This window comes from Corythoichthys intestinalis, chromosome 5, assembly GCF_030265065.1.
Source record: "Corythoichthys intestinalis isolate RoL2023-P3 chromosome 5, ASM3026506v1, whole genome shotgun sequence".
Lineage (NCBI taxonomy): Eukaryota > Metazoa > Chordata > Actinopteri > Syngnathiformes > Syngnathidae > Corythoichthys > Corythoichthys intestinalis.
In genome coordinates this window covers 36,295,568-36,316,330 of record NC_080399.1, presented here as the reverse complement: position 1 = coordinate 36,316,330, position 20,763 = coordinate 36,295,568, and the positions used below count along the sequence as shown (strand labels likewise).

At 39.6% G+C, this 20,763-nt stretch overlaps 1 protein-coding gene across 12 annotated transcripts in view; it reads right to left on the bottom strand.

Moving 5' to 3' along the window:
• The window catches only part of plekha5 (pleckstrin homology domain containing, family A member 5), a 148,538-nt gene that overhangs the window by 119,277 nt on the left and 8,498 nt on the right, over positions 1 to 20,763 (bottom strand). The window contains exon 4 of one of the 12 annotated variants that reach the window (XM_057837497.1): positions 3,478 to 3,841. The exons of the other annotated variants lie outside the window; for them this stretch is intronic. Within the exon in view, the coding sequence (XP_057693480.1) occupies positions 3,670 to 3,841 (172 nt within the window). The 3' untranslated portion in view covers positions 3,478 to 3,669. Of the gene's footprint in view, positions 1 to 3,477; positions 3,842 to 20,763 lie in introns of those variants that run through there. 12 annotated transcript variants of the gene reach the window in all.

Below are 20,763 nucleotides of genomic sequence, written 5' to 3'. Positions count from 1 at the left end.
GACGAAGGAGAGATCGGTAAATTGTTGATGGTAATAGAGAATTTATGGACATTAGAGAGCATTGCGGTGGTTCCAACTAGGAGGACTTCTGTTTTGGAGCTGTTGAGTAGGAGAAAGTTAGAGGAGAACCAGGAGTTAATGTCATCTAAACAGAGGGTGAGGGAGGGAGCTGGGAGGGTGGCGGTTGCTTTTGAGGAGATGTAGAGCTGGGTGTCATCCGCGTAACAGTGGAAGTGGAACAGGGGGAGAATGTAAATGATAAAGAGGAGCAGCCCCAGGACAGAGCCCTGGGGCACGCCAGCGGAGACAGGGAGGGAATTGGATTTATGCGAGCCGAATTTGACGAATTGTGTGCGGTTGGACAGGTAGGAAGTGAACCAGGAAAGGGGTGTGTGGATAATACCAATGGAGGAGAGTAGGTCGAGAAGGATTGTGTTGGAAATGGTGTCGAAGGCGGCAGTGAGGTCGAGGAGGACGAGAATTGATAATAAACCGGACTCGGATGCTATGAGGAGGTCGTTTGTAATTTTAAGTAAGGCTGTTTCGGTACTAAGGAGGGGGCGGAAACCGGATTGAAAGTGCTCGTAAATGTCATTGGTAATTAGGTGGTTATGGAGTTGGGATGCAACGGTTTTTTCAAGAATTATAGAGTCTATTATAGAATCTTAGAGTATATTGAACCCTATGAGAGACATATGAGACACAGCATATACACTATGAATGGAAGAATTTTGCCAGTATGATGAATGATTATTATTACGCTTTCTAGAAAATTAACAGATTCCGGCGTAGTATAGTTAGCACCATTGTTGTTTTTTGTCATTTATGACAGTAAAGAAAATATCTCCATGGTCCTCAGCCGGAAAAGGGTGGAGTGCCCTCTCCGGGTCGGGGATGAGATCCTGCCCCAAGTGGAGGAGTTCAAGTATCTTGGGGTCTTGTTCACGAGTGAGGGTAGGAGGGAGCGGGAGATTGACAGGCGGATCGGTGCAGCGTCTGCAGTGATGCGGACTCTGCACCGGTCCGTTGTGGTGAAGAAGGAGCTGAGCCAAAAGGCGAAGCTCTCGATTTACCGGTCGATCTACGTTCCTACCCTCACCTATGGTCACGAGCTGTGGGTCGTGACCGAAAGAACAAGATCCCGGATACAAGCGGCCGAAATGAGTTTCCTCCGCAGGGTGTCCGGGCTCTCCCTTAGAGATAGGGTGAGAAACTCGGTCATCCGGGAGGGGCTTGGTGTCGAGCCGCTACTCCTCCGCGTTGAGAGGAGCCAGTTGAGGTGGCTCGGGCATTTGGTTCGGATGCCTCCTGGACGCCTCCCTGGAGAGGTGTTCCGGGCATGTCCCACCGGCGGGAGGCCCCGGGGTCGACCCAGGACACGCTGGAGAGACTATGTCGCTCGGCTGGCCTGGGAACGCCTTGGAATCCCGCCGGAGGAGCTGGCTGAAGTGGCTGGGGAGAGGGAAGTCTGGGCTTCCCTGCTAAAGCTGCTGCCCCCGCGACCCGACCCCGGACTAAGCGGAAGATAATGGATGGATGGAAGAAAATATCTCATCGACAAACAATATTTTCATTACGATGACGTGATGATGACTAGCTAAAAACGTGTCTTTGGAGACTAAAGCATAACGAGACGAATGATAATTTCATGTGACAAGACGACAAATAGACAAACGTGTCTAGTTTCTGTCATGTTCAGAATGCGTGACATTTTCTTACCGTATGTGTAGGTAGTCAGCCTGCATCGTTGCAGTATTTGGGTCGTGTCACTCATGTGACATGTGCTGCACATCCCCACCACCACCAGTGTTTAGGATGTGCATCAAGCTAGGCTGTGCTCCAAGCTTGCATGTTTTGAAAAACATAGTAAGATTTGTTTTCCTATCCTGACAAGAGAGAATATGCAATATTGCTTTAGCCTTTAAAAGTCTGTACTGGGTGATCATCACACACTACCCATAGTGCTAGCATACCATTCGCGCAAGCATTGGGATGAAATCTAGCGTGGTGTCATCTTAAACTCTCGGACAACCTTTTTTAACCCTTTTTTACATACAGTTCCTGGCTTATAGGAGGTTATAATTTATTGAAAATAATATACTGTTTTCCTACTGAGTGTGTATTATCACGTTATCAAGTTGTTGTCGTTGTAGATGCTACAATATGTGTTTGTCTGTCAATGTACATTCAAAATTCGAAACCTTTATTTATTTATTTATTCGTTTATTCAAAGTGATAGGAAAATACATGTTATGCACTTGACTGATTCACTTGCCCTTTAGGTGAAAATTTTGGATCACAAGCAGAAAATCAAGAGACACATATACAAATACAGATACACTTATATATTCCAGTTCCACATATTCACATTTCCTCTCAATTAAACTATTATAACTGAAAACCTTAAAATTGTTGTAGTGCAAATGCAGATACTGTGTGAAACCGGTCCAAGAACAAACCCCGATTGATTTCAATAAAATTGGAACATAGCGTAAAATGTCAATTAAAACAATATATCGCAAATCCTTTACAAACGACAGTATATTTACTATAATACACTACAAAGACGAGATATTTCAAACGATAGACAAGTTCCCAGAGCGAAATATGGGCGGCGTCATCTTGGACACTGTCTGCCTCGAACTTCCAGTTTAGAAAAAAACCTCATGAGTTGCAGTTTAAGTTAGCAGTGTGTTGACAACGTTAAAACTGCGAAATCAAGCCAGAGGAACCCACGGAATCTTCAAAAATTGATTCAGCACGATCTAGATGAGACGTAGATGAGATTGGATGATTGTTCTTATCACTTCGTTGATCATTCGTGGACAAAATTATAACAACCTGTCAGCCTGTGTTGACGTGAGGTATAGATTGATACGCCGGCCACTTGAGTGACCAAAATGAGGTAAAATTACAAATTATATTACATATGCCAAATACAGAAGGGCTGACACGGATTTTGTTTTTATACATACTACAAGGCATGTAGATATCATATAAACAAAAATAGTATGCCATTCTTTTTTATTGCAGACAATGATCGCAATAAAACATTTGGACAACATTATTCCATTTCTTGTTTTACTTAAAACGATTAATAAATCACAATTAATAAAATCATTAGAAAAATATCGACAAAGGTTAAGCTTGCGAGGAGAAAGTTATCAGACAGCAGGGCTTTAGGGAGCTTCTCCAAACTTTCACCCAACATCACGGAGACCCTCGGCGGCACCCAGACGGACTTTATCCCGCTGTCTTCGGTAATTCCAGCTCCAATAGCATATCTCAAATTTGCTGCAGTTAAAAAGCTTGTAGTTGGATCTCGGGATCAAAATGTTGGTCCGCTTCGAGGCAAGCCACCGCCTCCAGGCCAAGCCTCTCGCCTCCCCCCCCCAGTAGAAAAACGTATGCTCGATATATGTCCATCAACGTACAGTAAGTGTTGCTGTGAGGCACATCAACTTATATTACCTTGTCTAACAGCATTTTCCACCTGTGAACAAACAAATACATGTAACACTTGCTTTTATGGGGAGCTATCCAACACGTACTGATTAGCATTAGGCTGGCAGCAGTACTTCTAGTAAATAATATTAAAGAGCATAATTACAATCATCGTAATATCAATAGCAAAGGCAACAAATCGTTTAACGCGCCACATTTTAGGTTTCATATTTTTGGAGCACATACCTTCCATGAGATAGCGGCAGCATGACTACACGAACGCCCGGGACCCGCAGGACAGCCTGCAGTTTGGACGTCTCCCTCCGGTGTTAGGCTGGCTTGAACGCAGTGGTTTGTGGTACGGAGCATTGAGGCACTGGCTTGGTTCTGCATCCGCCTTCATGAAGACAAAATTCCCGTGTTCGTGTGTGAGGACACAGCCAACTTTGTGGCAGCGGAGGTACTTGAATGCCTAAGAGCTTCCTGATGGCGTTTCCATCCACTGTCGTAGAGTCAATAAAATACGATAATATTTTACTTGTGGTCACCTTCGGCCACTTCTTTATGTTGTCATCCCATGTTGAAATGACAGAAAGATGCGGTATTTCCCAATCGTGGTTTTTAGTGAGTGATGCCACTCCAGCGCCATTGAAGTCAATGGTAAAAAAATTGGAAACGGAAGTGGTAGGCAGACATAAGGAAGCGGAGGTACCGCAGAAACTTGTCTAGATGGGGTTAAATTGCTAAATTCTTATCAATTCCCACTCTTTCTGATGCTAATCTGTGTTAAGGACAACCAAGGAACAAAACCTTAAGGTTACAGTTTGAATCATTTGCTGCATTTCATGTCATGAATCTGAGATAGTGCAACATTAAATGTGCTGTACATAAACACATCACCAGGTATTAGGATTCAGTATCTAAAATTAATTTGAGAGATGAATACTTCACAGTAAATGTAAGACTGGAATGGATGATTTTTACAGACAAATTGGCCTAAATCATGTCTGGAGGAAACCACTGGCATCAAATGATCTCTGAAACATATGTTCACACACACAACAGCCAAACAATTAGATGTTTTTTTTCTGGCGTTGTAGGCCAGATGGCAATTACTGTAGTGAAGAACCTTGTCTCTTTCTATATGCTTATTGCTTTCACAAGAAAAGACAAGAGACACTCACTTATTTTGAACCTCTTTGACCATTTTTTTTATTCAATGTAGATACTGAATTCCTTTTGAAATGGACCAGCATTTATATTAAGAATTTCATCACATACTATTTCAGGTCATTTAAGAGGCAAATTCACTGTGTGCATCTTTTTATTGTGACTATATGTTCTGAAAGGATCAGGCAATTTAAAGAATCCACACTATAAAAATGAAGTAATAGCTTCCTGGCTCTATTACACTGAAGGTTAACTGTGTAAATATTGGAGACTGCAGCTGCAATCATGTTTTGGGAAGACAGAGGGCTCAATCACAATGCAATTGATATAAACATTTGTGAGCGGTCACATACTTTACTTGAAGTGGGTAGCACTCAATCTGATGAACTAAAGCTCTAAAAATCCATGGTCCATATATCATTTTGGCTCAGTAAATGTTGATGCCAATTTGTTATGAATAAAGCGAGGAAATTATTATAGGCACGACAGGACTGGATTTTCAAAATTACAAAAATAGGAATGAGTCCCAACACCGAGCCTCAAACATGCCCTTGGAGTAAATGACAGCGGAGGACAATAGTTACAAAGTTAAAAGGTTCTGTTTTTCGCTCAGTACTGATGTCTTGAGGGTTTTACTTGGACCCTCAAGTAAATCCACTTGTTATACCATTACATCCATGTTCCATAGCTTTTATTATCCTGTTTAAGGGTACACCTACACAAGTATTTCTGTGCAGTACTGTTACTCGGAAAAAAGCTTTCATACTCCCAATAGACCTGATGTAAGTCGTTTGAAGACATAGATTACATCACATTTAGGCCACTGTAAATGATGTTTCGCAAAATGGAAAAACTTTATTGTTCAGGCCAGTACAACAAACACTCAGTTTCAGGTACCAAGCTGTCTTCTCTGCTGTCCATACAAATTGATGAGTTGTGATTGTTCTGTGGAGTATTTGATAATTAATTAGGTGTTCATGTTGTATTGTCATGTTTTGGACTTAACCCCTATATACAACTTTCGTTAATTATGTCCTCATTCCCCAAATGATGACGCAGTATCAGGACCAACACGGTGTTCAGTCTTTTGCTCAAGGTTACTTCCTCATAACAAATGGTGGGGGATTCAATCCACAACCTCGAGGATTAAGAGACAACTACTCTACCAATGAGCCAAGCTGCCCCAGTATATGACATGTAATATTTTGCAGACAGATGAAGAGATTTTCTGCATTGAACTAATTGTTTTATGTTTTGTGTAGATGAAGTGCAGCAAGTAATTCAATGCATTTCTGTGTGAGTTTTAAGGGAATTTCTTTTGTTTCTATGTTGATGCTTCCCAAATGCTCTGCAGGGGCTCTTTTTTTTTTTTTAAATTATATAAAATAGCTGTAAAGAAACCTACTCCTCTATTGTCCATGCATGCCAATAACTATCATGATACATGCATTAATCATCTCCTTCCTTTCAAGTAAAGTACTTGGATTAAACTTCTGTATAAGTCATCATCTGACTCTAGTAAAGTTCTTCTGTTCTTGGAATATTTCTTGAAAAGAAATGCAAGCTCTTGGCAGTAACAGTTCTGAAGGTTTTCTTCTCTTCTCAATTTAATGAGAACTATGTATTCCATCCAGAATTATGTATTCAAATTTACTGAACCATTTAACAATGAAAGAGTCACTTGTTAAAGCCTGTGAAAAAGAATCCATTCTTTATGCCTTTGATTTCACGGCAGTGGTGCCTTCAAGTGTCACAGAAGTGTAGGCAACAATGGATGAGGACAATGATGATGACAACTATGAATATTATCATTGCAGTGAAACCCATTTCTGTATATTACTGATGGCATATAAATGGATAATGTTGCTCCCTTCTGGATTTGTTTCATTGTGTATAAAAAATCTTTTGTTCTCTAATCTAATCTCATCTAAACTAATGTATTTATATGATTCATTTGAAAGGCAAACTCAGTAGAGAGGTACTTTATAGTTACTAGTATCTCAATTAGAAAAAAAAAAAGGCAATTGGCCAAATTTCGATGTGACTAGGCGCTTTCTTTTTCAGGTTGGGTTGTTAAATAATACAACAGTGCAAGTGCGCAGCCTTATGAAAGCAGTGACTGCTGAGCACAGTTAACAGTATTTCTGATTTTATGTCGTGTTTCATGTTAATGCTGCTGCAAATTGCACACTAAGGACGCTCTCAAAAATATTACTGTACAGTATGAGACGAAGACAAGAATGTCATTGAACCAGACTGGCTTAATGCTCTGTGAGACTGTGCTGTTCCTTATCATTTCTTTGTTCATTTGTCAAAGAAGCTGGTCAAAATTGGCTCTATTCCAAGCCTAAACGAGAAAAAACATTGTTAGAAACCAAAGAAACAAAGTTAGTATTTATCTTTTTATCAACACTAGTGCTATATACATTTAGCATCAATGTTCAAATTATTCCACAAAACAACAGGAGCAAATTCCCAGAAAATTACTCCATGGACCATCTTTATGCAGTTAAATTAGCTTCAAATCTCTTCAAATAGATATATTCATTGGTAAAAAGAATGTAATGTATATTCAACTCTATGTACTTTTGAAAAAAAGTACACAAAACTTGCTACATGAACAAGCTCCATGAAAACCAATTCAGCAGTGCCGTTTGAAGGAAAAATGAAAACCAAGAACGCTACTTATGTTTTAAAGAACCAAAAAAAAAACAAAAAAACATTTGTTTAACTAAAATGCAAATATATATATATATATATTTTTTTTTTTTAGTGTACCATCAAGCCACAAAAAGCATCATGTCATCAAAAGTATCAGTATTGCTAATCAGTCTTGTCTCATACTACCGGTACTCACAATTGTACTTATTATGAAATCTAGGCCTATTTAATTGGACTTAAAACTGATATACTCACTGGAAGCTATGACTTAGATAAATGGCAAAAGGTGGAGACACAGTCTCCTTGTACATTTTGCCATCTAACTGAAAGCGATTTCATTGCTTTGCTAGTCATTATACATCACTGGCATATACAGATGGAAAAAGATCCATTTGTTCTTATCAAATAATAATATTTAGACAAATTAAGTTAAATTTGGTCATTTTCCACAGCACACTAGTGCAGTTACGGCTCCCTGGTTAGTAAACATTATAAATGCCAAATAAAAATCTAAAAATGATAAGCAAGAGAAATGTGTAGAAGTCAATGACAAAAGTGTTAAAAAATAATAATAAAAAAAAAAATTCTTATTCACTCAAAAACTAAAATTAAAAATAATCATAATAATTCAGTCCTGTGCCTCATTTTATGTTCTGCCCTGCTGAGTTTAAGCTGCAAATATAGGTTTAGACATGTCCTATCAAATCCACAGAGAAAAGTTGTGCTACCAGTGGTATAGACATACAGTATTTATTCTTATAATAGGCAAAAAGCAATGACAATGCAAATTACGAATAATCACTAAATGTTTGCAAAGATTGAAACAAAGGAAAATAAAAAGTAGCAAATACCAGGAAGGAAGTCTGCTAGCCACTGTTTGTTAGAGTTATGAACACTGATCAAATTTTGGTTGGAAAAAATGCTGAACGATTAAAAGGAGAAAAAACTTTGCTGTAGTGTTCCTAGTGTATATGTGCCAAAACCACTAAATACCTGGATGTATTTCTATTTTCTAATTTATCACAGTGAGGGCAGAGCCAGAAGCCACTGGATTTACTTGAATACATTAGTGCTAATGCGTTGGCTACTATTGACCCATTCCTCTCTACTCAATGAGATATAGCAAATTGAAAAATAAAGAGACACTTGGTACTACGTATTTGGCATTTTGCCTTTCTAAAGTGACATGTTCTGGTAGACCACATGAACAATCATTAAGTTTGAATAACAGAGAGTATGTAAAAGGGACTAGCTATGAGCTGTGTCATGCATAATAAGTACTATGTTCCAAAATGGAGATGTTTTGCCAGGATTTCAAATTTGCCAAGTTTTCAGATATTTTAAACTGATTTGACAATCATAAAAAAGCAATACAAAATCTAGAGTTGGGTGCCATTATTTACTATAGTTAGTGTGGGTCAGTTTTTGGTTGTAGGGGAAGCAGTGAAGAAAATGGGTACCAGAGCAGGCCTGTACGCTTAGCTCTTTCATCACAAGCTAAGGTGCTCTCAAATGATAAATTTAGGAGCACAGAAAAAAAATTGGGAGCACTTTTTTTTTTTTTTTTTTAATAGCTAATAGTGCACTTTTATGATAAACACCAAACAATGTACACATACACGTACTACATTGGTTTCTAAAGACAAAAAACATCGTTGCCCCATTTCTTATAGTCAAGTCGCCGAGCACGCTTGGCTGATTTCATCCAGCGAGCTACAGCAGGAGTTGGGTTAAACTCCTCTCGACTTGGCCCCTCCAGAGTGATCCTCACTAGGTCCTCTGTTGATACTGCCAGGCTTCTTCTTTTAGAGCTCTTAACCCCAGTTGATATACGCAGCACCATCAGGTCTACTACTAATAATCACCAACCTTGGCCAGAACTGAATTTATTCAAAATTGTGGATTTACAGTACCACAAAAATGAGAACTGTAATCTGATTAAAGTTCACATGCAGGGCTTTTAATTCATTTTTCCAAATATTGGTAGAGTAAAAATGCACAGTTTTGAGTATGGCAGTAGTCAGAGAGGTCCACTACTAAGATTCACCAACCATGGCCAGTAGTTATTCAGATTTGTGGTTTACAGTGCCACAAAAATGAGAACTGTAACCTTCCATCTAATAAAACAACATGTTGCTAAGAGGAATCAAATAATATTGTACTGTCGTGACAGCACGCATAAAGCACATGTAAATGGAGCAGTTTTAAGATCAACCAACTTTATTTCATTTTTAAATGATGACAATGGTGACGTTATATATTTTAGAGCAGGGGTCCCGAACCACCGGGCCGCGGACCGGTACTGGTCCGTGGCGCATTTGGTACCGGGCCGCAAAAGAAATAATAATTTATTAACGACTGCATAATGGCCAAACTAACTTTGGCCCGTGCCCCTTAACACACCACTATCCCTGTCTACTCTAGATATAATACTACAGGATTGAATGTCGTCATAGAAATACATTGATTGGACTGCTAGCAGTACATCTTGTTTTGTATATATATACAGTGCCTTGCAAAAGTATTCGGCCCCCTTGAACCTTGCAACCTTTCGCCACATTTCAGGCTTCAAACATAAAGATAAAAAATTTTAATTTTTTGTCAAGAATCAACAACAAGTGGGACACAATCGTGAAGTGGAACAACATTTATTGGATAATTTAAACTTTTTTAACAAATAAAAAACTGAAAAGTGGGGCGTGCAATATTATTCGGCCCCCTTGCGTTAATACTTTGTAGCGCCACCTTTTGCTCCAATTACAGCTGCAAGTCGCTTGGGGTATGTTTCTATCAGTTTTGCACATCGAGAGACTGACATTCTTGCCCATTCTTCCTTGCAAAACAGCTCGAGCTCAGTGAGGTTGGATGGAGAGTGTTTGTGAACAGCAGTCTTCAGCTCTTTCCCCAGATTCTCGATTGGATTCAGGTCTGGACTTTGACTTGGCCATTCTAACACCTGGATACGTTTATTTTTTAACCATTCCATTGTAGATTTGGCTTTATGTTTTGGATCATTGTCCTGTTGGAAGATAAATCTCCGTCCCAGTCTCAGGTCTTGTGCAGATACCAACAGGTTTTCTTCCAGAATGTTCCTGTATTTGGCTGCAGCCATCTTCCCGTCAATTTTAACCATCTTCCCTGTCCCTGCTGAAGAAAAGCAGGCCCAAACCATGATGCTGCCACCACCATAATTGACAGTGGGGATGGTGTGTTCAGGGTGATGAGCTGTGTTGCTTTTACGCCAAACATATCGTTTTGCATTGTGGCCAAAAAGTTCAATTTTGGTTTCATCTGACCAGAGCACCTTCTTCCACATGTTTGGTGTGTCTCCCAGGTGGCTTGTGGCAAACTTTAAACGAGACTTTTTATGGATATCTTTGAGAAATGGCTTTCTTCTTGCCACTCTTCCATAAAGGCCAGATTTGTGCAGTGTATGACTGATTGTTGTCCTATGGACAGACTCTCCCACCTCAGCTGTAGATCTCTGCAGTTCATCCAGAGTGATCATGGGCCTCTTAGCTGCATCTCTGATCAGTTTTCTCCTTGTTTGAGAAGAAAGTTTGGAAGGACGGCCGGGTCTTGGTAGATTTGCAGTCGTCTGATGCTCCTTCCATTTCAATATGATGGCTTGCACAGTGCTCCTTGAGATGTTTAAAGCTTGGGAAATCTTTTTGTATCCAAATCCGGCTTTAAACTTCTCCACAACAGTATCTCGGACCTGCCTGGTGTGTTCCTTGGTTTTCATAATGCTCTCTGCACTTTAAACAGAACCCTGAGACTATCACAGAGCAGGTGCATTTATACGGAGACTTGATTACACACATTTGGATTCTATTTATCATCATCGGTCATTTAGGACAACATTGGATCATTCAGAGATCCTCACTGAACTTCTGGAGTGAGTTTGCTGCACTGAAAGTAAAGGGGCCAAATAATATTGCACGCCCCACTTTTCAGTTTTTTATTTGTTAAAAAAGTTTAAATTATCCAATAAATGTTGTTCCACTTCACGATTGTGTCCCACTTGTTGTTGATTCTTGACAAAAAAAATAAATTTCATATCTTTATGTTTGAAGCCTGAAATGTGGCGAAAGGTTGCAAGATTCAAGGGGGCCGAATACTTTTGCAAGGCACTGTACGTTTGTCCTTGATAATAATGTCTGACGTAGGGCGGGCGAATCACACTTGTTCCCGGAAATAATTACACCCCCCCCCACCACCACCACCACCACGCTAGAATTACTGAAATACACACGTCTTTGGACAGATTTTTTAAGGGGAAAAGGGCACCTGACGAGCCAGAAGATGAGCCTACAACCTCGAAAAAAACTAAATCTACGCTAATTCCCAATCACTAAAGACCAACGAACTGCGAAGGAGTGGATTCGTGACCCGTTTGTGAATAAACCGAGTGATTCGTGCATGTCTGTGCAACAGGAGGATCAATTTGTAGAGATCACAAATGACGGCGACCTTAAACATACATTTGAGACAACAACTCTACCGAGGTTCTGGATTCAAGTCATCCTGGAATATCCTGACATCGCTAGAAGAGCATTGGAAACCGTGCTACAATTTCCAAAATCGTATCTTTGTGAAGCAGGCTTCTCTCACTCTCCCATCACACATTGATGGAACCACCTCAACAAAACAAGCCCAGGCCTCCCACTGAGTCAGCGGGTGAGTTATATTTTCCCTGCACTTAACACGACGGGGATAAAAACAAATGTTACCTAACCCTAAACCCTAACCCTATATTTGCTGTATTTTTCTGCCGCACATTGCTGGTGTTCTGACAAATTTTGCATGCGCGTAACGTTAAAAATGGCCGCGAATGCAGCGATTCCAAAGTAAACACTACAAAATTTCTTTAAAGAAAGGGATATTAACTTACGTTTGCCATGTTAGCTGCACACAACAACTGCACGCAGCTCTCTCACTTAACGACTTCGCCGTGTCGTTAAGCATTAATTCACGTCATTTTTGTGTTGCACATGCATGTTTATGATGTAAAATATATTTTAGCACAGAAGGATAACATTGAGAGTCCAACTGAATATAAAAGATGGCTTTTTCACCGCCACAAAAGCTTTGAGAGCAAAATTTTACAAGGGTGCAAAATTTGACAGAACACCGGTCCGTGAAAAAAAAAAGACCCAAATCACACCCGTCCGTGGTGCAAAAAAGGTTGGGGACCCCTGTTTTAGAGTGTTGAGGGTGTTAATTTTAAGGGCCGCTCATTTGACCACAGGAACACGAACGTCCGCTGACTTGACCGGAGTTTGCTTCTGCCGTTTGCAATATTTATAGAACAAACGATTGTCTTCTAGCGTTAGCCAAGGGAAGATTTTAAGCCATTTTGATCGGAATTGTAAATCTTGCTAACAGTGTTTCTGCTAACAATGGCTGTTGGCATATCTTCGGAATAGATACCGTCAAACTCAGAAAGCATCTCCTGCTGCATTTCTCCTGCCAATTTCCTTGCAAATCTCTTATATTTTGCAGGAGTAAAATGCAAATTAAAAGGGTAAAATCTGTGCTCGCACTCGTGCTCCCAACGTTTTTTCTCTACTCGCATCACATTATTTTTAGGCACAAATGTGAGCAAAGCGATCGCACTGTACAGGCCTGCAGAGTGTCAAACACATATAAAATAATCATATCAAATACAAATTTCACACCATCATACCAATGCCCTGCACTCATTCTCCCATTCACAGGAGAGCTGACATCAGCACAATCTGCTCCACGATATTCACACTGTGTAACCCGATGATGACAGCCAAGACATGCGTCCGGCATTAGAGCGGGTCAGATCTTTTTACAGCATTAAAAGTGTCAGGTCTGAGGGATACTTGAATAATCTACTTAACTCAAGGTCTGAAAAAACAAAGTGGGTGTTTGATCTTAACTGAAACTATTAATGAAATGATTGAAATGTGAGACTGAATAACAGTGAGATAAATAGATTAATAAGTGGTGCATGGTGTCCCCCAATCACATGGTCCTGGGCACTTTTATGAAGCTTTTACAAGCTACTTGACTTATAGTACAGTCTCAAATTGTACACTTTCCAAGATACCTATCATCTTACCTTAACTTTTTTTCACATTCACATGTAGGGTTCCTCAAGGGTCCAGTTTATTATATCCAGTCCGCTTCTATTCAACATCTACTAGTATATGCTTCATTTAACTTAGATTATGGAACAGTACAACATCTCCTATTACATCTATGCAGATGACACACAACTCCACATACCAGTATCCCCACATGACTATAGTCTCTTATTTTCATTGAGTAAATGTATTCATCAAACTAATTAATGGATGTGCCAGAATTTTTGCCAGCTAAATGCAGGAAAGACAGAGGTGATCAATTTTGGGCTAAAAAAGGAAAGGTCAAAGATCAGCACTTACTTTGGCAAAAGTCACTTACGGGAAGAAATCGAGCCAGAAATCTTTGCGTGATTATGACTCAGACCTAAACTTCGACAGCCATCTATTGTGCATCACTAAGTTTGCCTATTACCATCCAGGATTTCCCCTACCAATTAAATATTGTGGCGCACCGCCACAACAAAATAAAAGCCGCCACGCTATGCAAAGGAGATGTTTTATTTTTTTATTTTATCTATTTTTTAAAGCCGTTTCAAACTAACGGCAGCCAAATGTGAAGGGTTCAGCGGCAACCTATTCATTATACTGTATATTTTAATGTCCGTTACTATATGGGGCCATCTCAAAAAGTGACGATCGGACTGGGAGCTGTGACGTAGAGGGAAGCGGGAACGAGATAGCGGTCGCATGTCGCGGAAGCCCGCCGTTATTTTGTTATTCTTTTTCTTTATTATTGTTGCCACAATTAAGTGGCTAAGCCAATACAGACTCCTGTCTTTCTTCCCCCCATCCGGGGCATTACTGTATTTTGGATCGGACTTCTCGGCGAAAGTGAGCGGTGGACGGCCGTCTTGGACGGAAAGGTAAGTTTGAATGAATTTGCGCCGAGCGGCGGGTCAGAGTGCCACCGCGCTAATGTGTCAACAGCGCATTCAATAGCAGAAAATGCAGGGCTGCTACAGCGGACGGATATGTGCAATCACGGCTGACAAAACCTTGATAAATGCGCTTTTTTTCCCCCAAAGTTTCACGAGCTCTGGGACACTCGAAAAATGTCTCTCTTACCTCTCCTTGCTAAGCTAAATGGTACCTCGATGAGCGTTTGTGTGGAAAAGTAGTTCACGAACAACAACAACAAAATTCACCTTCTCACCGAATCAAGTAAAACTCTTTACACGGCAATTAGAATTTCCCCCTGCACCTTCAAATGGCTCCATTACAAGGACATAGGGTTGGTCTCAATATTGGTGGGGACGCTATAACAGCATAACCTGCATGTACACTTTTTGCTGGGAACAGGACATTAATAAAACCAAACTGATTAGGTGAACGGGGATCATGGCTTAATTTCTCACCAATATGAACCTAATTAATTGATAAACTAAATGATCAATGCAAAAATAAATCTGTATTGACTTGTACTAACTTCACACTGCAAATTTATAACGTTTCAATCTGATAATTTTTCTTAAATCTATTCGAATATTTTTTTTCCATCTTGTTTTGAGTGTTAAAGACTAGTTAACACATTAATGGGTCAGATTATTCAATTTACTTTAGGTAAATATTAACATTTGTTCTTATTAAGCCCATACATCTAAAGGTTGGTCATTTTTTTCACCAAAATCAAGGGAGGGAAATTATTTCAAATTATGTTTAGAACAATATCACTTCTTGAAAGAAGAACATTTCTAACGAAAAAAAAAGCTTTTATTAAAGATTAAATATACCCACTTTTTGCTTAAAATAAAAAGTTAAGATTATTTTCAGATAGCTGTTTTTTTATTTCAAGAAATCTGAGTAAAATTTACTTGAAGCACTGGCAGATAATTTCGCTTATTTCTAGTAGATTTACACTGAAAACAAGGGAATTTAACTAGTCATCAGCCAATTAAACGTGTGTTTGAGGGGGAAAATGGTGTCATTGTAAGTCTGAACATAATGAAAGTAATTCACTTAATAATGGTAGGGTCAATTCTATCCTTACAAAATATGTGAAGACAATCTAATTGACCTCTATAACTGAACTTATTATATAATGCAAATATGGTTGCCCAAAAGTTGGTGGGAACAATTTGAGCATCCTGAAAAGTTCCAAGTGTTATGTTCCTTGCGTCCCTATGCAAACCTACGCCATTGGTCCATTAACAAAAGGACTAGTATTGTTGTGTTAATGTAGTACATTAAGGACTATGAGATGTAAGTAGTACTATTGCTACGAGAAAAAAAAGTCGTATTATTACGTAGGGTAATGTAGCTGTAATCAGCTACGCATTTTACGTACATGTACCGTAGCTCAGAGCTACGACAATAGCCTGGCTAATGAAATATTTCAAATAGATATTTGTTATGGTTCTTCTTGGGTAACAAAATGTGAAAAAAAATTAATTTGTCATGATATGACGCAATTTTGCCGTGGCACGACATGGTGAGGCCGTCCGACTCCGATGCAGCCCACCACCGCAGCTTCAAAAAATCCTAGGGGAAAACCCTGCCACCTAAAAATAAATAGTTAGAATTATGGGGCGTGTAAGAGCTATATTCATGATTTGTGTTACTATTTGTAATTTTACTCCTTGCCACTAGAAGCTGTCAATCGTGTCTTTCTACTGACATGGAATCAGCCACGGTAGGCTTAAAATGACAGCTAATCATGCACAGGTGTTGGTAGTTAGGAGGGGCAAAACAGTTTTTGACTGTGGCTTAGTGCATTGAGCTTGAATGGATTGTACTCATTTTTGTTTGTTCCGTTTTGAATATGTTTTTGAGTGTTTGGGTTTGTTACTTTTATTTGGATAAAGAACATTTGAGATAAGTTACAAGACACCACCAAAATAAACTATTGGAACTGAGAAATGGACTCGCTGTGTTTGCTTCGCTTCTTCAACTACACTGGGCGCACGTCATAACAAACTCCTATCATCCAGTACTTGACTAGGTACAGGGCTTAGTCAGTACAGGGCATTTGTCCAAACCAGACATGGAAAACTTATCCATGCATTCATTTTTAGTAGATTGGACTATAGGATTGGCATATTTACAGGTCTCAACAAAATATCAGTCAGGAAGCTGGAACTAATACAGAATGCTTCTGTCAGAGTTATTACAAATACACGGAAACTGGACCATATTACACCGGTAATGAAATCGTTACACTGGTTTCCTGTGAGTTAAAGGATATACTTTAAAAGATTACTGCTGGTCTACAAAACACTTAATGGCCAAAATACACGCTGTATTTGTTTGATCCCTACGAAGCATATGGACTCCTAACGTCGTCTGGAAACCATCAGCTGTGCGTCCCAAGAAGAAGAACCAAGCAGGGCGAGGCACCATTCAATTACTATGCTCCTCACCTCTGGAACAAGTTCCATTCAGGTCTGAAGTGTGTTCAAATAGTTAGCTCTTTTAAATCAGGAATAAAAACGCTATTGCAACAGCATATTCATAACTGCTCTTATATTTCAAAATTTCAAGTTTTTAACTTTTGCTTTTATTCATTTTTTGTTTTATTTCTATTTTCTGTTTCAGTTGTTTAACTGTCTTGATAATTTAATGGGCATTTTATGTATTATTTGTATTATTTTATTTGTGATTCACAATTTTTTTGTGGTGTAAACCACTTTTAGTGTTGTTGAATTATGTTGTATAAACAAATTTACCTTGCTTTGCCTTGAGTGAGTCAGAGAGAAATTAAGAATTGTTGGGCAGAGCGTGTATGTACAACAGTCTTTCCAACCACTCAAGTCGAGAGGTAACAGGCCCCATGAAAACGATTCATTATTAAAGTTTTATCACGATTAACACCACTGGACTTTAGAACTTGAAAATGCTTCTTCAAGAAGTACACTGTGGATAAAGTACGCATGAAGGCCTACAACATCGGGTAGTTTGATGATTTTATTCATTAACTATTATTCTGGGATCCTCGATGTTACGCAGTTATGTTGCAGGGTGAGATTTTAAAAAAAAAAAACACACATAAGGGTACTGTTGGGTTACAATCCACAAACAACACTTACTTCTGGGGTTGGGGCAGCAAATTTTCTGGACAACTTCTAACAGTGTTATAGTTTGCTAAGCCGGCTAAAAGGCTGGAAATACTGACAGACATTTGTCTGTTACCCTGCAAAATCCACATTAACCCACAACCACAACATCTGAAGTGCTATCATGCACAGAAGTGTCAACACTGTCAACAGACTGCAGAACTGCACACAGTTAGAAAATGAAGAGGAAGTCGAGCCTTCTTGTGCTGAAGAAGAGTTGCAGGTTTTCACATTTTAAGACACTCTGGGCCACACTATGCAAAGCATAGCCACTAAATAACAGTGTTGTCTGCTAGTCAGAAAATGTGTCAACAGAATGAGCTGTGAATGAGTTTTATGAGTAACTTAATTGCATGCGATTTATGCCTTCACGTGTATCTCTTTAGAATTGCTGCACATTGACACACAGCTACAGGTAATTACACATCAGTGCATATACAGTGGGGCAAATAAGTATTTAGTCACCCACTAATTGTGCAAGTTCTCCCACTTGAAAATATTAGAGAGGCCTGTAATTGTCAACATGGGTAAACCTCAATCATGAGAGACAGAATGTGGAGAAAAAAAACAGAAAATCACATTGTTTGATTTTTAAATAACTTATTTGCAAATCATGGTGGAAAATAAGTATTTGGTCAAACCAAAAGTTCATCTCAATACTTTGTTATTTACCCTTTGTGGGCAATAACGGAGGCCAAACGTTTTCTGTAACTCTTCACAAGCTTTTCACACACTGTTGCTGGTATTTTGGCCCATTCCTCCATGCAGATGTCCTCTGGATCAGTGATGTTTTGGGGCTGCCGTTGGGCAACACGGACTTTCAACTCCCCCCACAGATTTTCTATGGGGTTGAGATCTGGAGACTGGCGAGGCCACTCCAGGACCTTGAAATGCTTCTTACGAAGCCACTCCTTTGTTGCCCTGGCTGTGTGTTTGGGATCATTGTCATGCTGAAAGACCCAGCCACGTCTCATCTTCAATGCCCTTGCTGATGGAAGGAGATTTTCACTCAAAATCTCTCGATACATGGCCCCATTCATTCTTTCCCTTACACAGATCAGTCGTCCTGGTCCCTTTGCAGAAAAACAGCCCTAAAGCATGATTTTTACACCCCAATGCTTCACAGTGGATATGGTGTTCTTTGGATGCAATTCAGTATTCTTTCTCCTCCAAACACGACAACCTGTGTTTATACCAAAAAGTTCTATTTTGGTTTCATCTGACCATAACACATTCTCCCAGTCCTTTTCTGGATCAGCCAAATGCTCTCTAGCCAACCGCAGACGGGCCTGGACGTGTACTGGCTTCAGCAGGGGGACACGTCTGGCAGTGCAGGATTTGAGTCCCTGGTGGCGCATTGTGTTACTGATAGCAGCCTTTGTTACTCTGGTTCCAGCTCTCTTTAGGTCATTCACTAGGTCCCTCCGTGTGGTTCTGGGATTTTTGCTCATCGTTTTTGTTATCATTTTGACGCCACGGGGTGAGATCTTGCATGGAGCCCCAGATCGAGGGAGATTATCAGTGGTCTTGCATGTCTTCCATTCTCTAATAATTGCTCCCACAGTTGATTTCTTTCCACCAAGCGCTTTACCTATTGCAGATTCAGTCTTCCCACCCTGGTGCAGGTCTACCATTTTGTCTCTTTAATGAGTTAAAACAGGTGCCATTAATACAGGTAATGAGTTGAGTCTCGTTAGACCTCGTTAGAAGAAGTTAGACCTCTTTGACAGCCAGAAATCTTGCTTGTTTGTAGGTGACCAAATACTTATTTTCCACTCTAATTTCGAAATAAATTCTTTAAAACTCAAAAAACGTGATTTTCTTTTCTTTTTTTTTCACATTCTGTCTCTCATGGTTGAGGTTTACCCATGTTGATAATTACAGGCCTCTCTAATCTTTTCAAGTAGGAGAACTTGCACAATTGGTGGTTGACTAAATACTTATTTGCCCCACAGTTAATTGTGCTTCTCACTTGTCAAACAATCAATACACACCAGTCATAGAGCAAAAGATGATCCAACCCATTTCATAATCACTCATTCATGAAATCAGGGTAAACCCTCAAACTTATCAACTATTGATATTGAGTAGGATTGAGGAAATAGTGGCAGCGTGTTTGTTTTCAGCTGATAGGTGTGGTGTACGGGAGGTTGCAGTGAATGTTACAAATGATAAAACAAAGTGACTGACTGACTGACTTTCAGCTTGACTGCCTGACAGCCTGCCACATGGAGCTGCTCAAATTCATAAGAAAGTCAAGTGTGAGAGTGAATTCATAGTAGCACAACTTTTCTATCGACTGCCATGCAAAGTCAAGTCCCTTGTTTTTAAGGAAACACAAGCAATATGACCAAGTTTCTCCTGCGTGTTCTGGCACAATGCATGTTGGACAGCCAAATTGAGGGACTGGAAAAAGTAACAACGATGAAACAAGTTTCTTGTTATATTGCTTCTGCACACATACTTGACACTTATTGGGTGACATGGCTCAGTGGAGGACTATTACTTCCCCAACCCAGAGGTTGTCGGTTGGACCCCCCCCCCACCCTGGAGGTGACCATGTCGAATTGTCTTAGCAAGATAGTGACCCCCTTGTTTCTCTTTACAAAGTACATATTAAACATATACTAAACGCGTGGCACAAAAACCAAGGTCAGGAATGTGAGATGGACTACCAAGTGTCCACCTCTACAACATAGCATTGATATGGCAAACTAAGGATGATTACAACTAAGGATCAACATTTCAGTTTCTTGAATTGGCGGGAAAATTCATCATCAATTGATCAAGAAAGTGTCCTTCTTCCTTAAATATTACTGTACTTCTTCATGTACAAAGACGCTTCTTCTTTCATTCATGAGTCACGAGTGATTAGCGTCTAATAATGGAATACACATGCATATTTTACAGCTGTAGTAAGTTGCCAGAGCCATGTTAGAAAACTGCATGATTTTCAAAAGGATACCACGAAAAGGATTGCCTCACAGGAAAACACCACATCTGTACCTTGTCTAGTCATTTGTGGCAAAAAAATATTTAGCGGGAATGGCAACATAATTTTATGCTGTAATTAATATTTACCTCATGTTTTAAAGCAGGGGTGTCAAATAAGCGGGGGTCAGTTCTGACCTGCGAGGTTGTTCTGCCTGACAGGCTCATTGTAGCTTATTCATACTGTGTAGGGCTGCAGCTATCGAATATTTTAGTAATCGAGCAATCGAATGAAAATTCTATCGATTAATCGAGTAATCGGATAAAACATTTTTTTAGGTAAAGAGCAATTATAAATATACATGAGAAAAAAAGACATTTAATCCAAT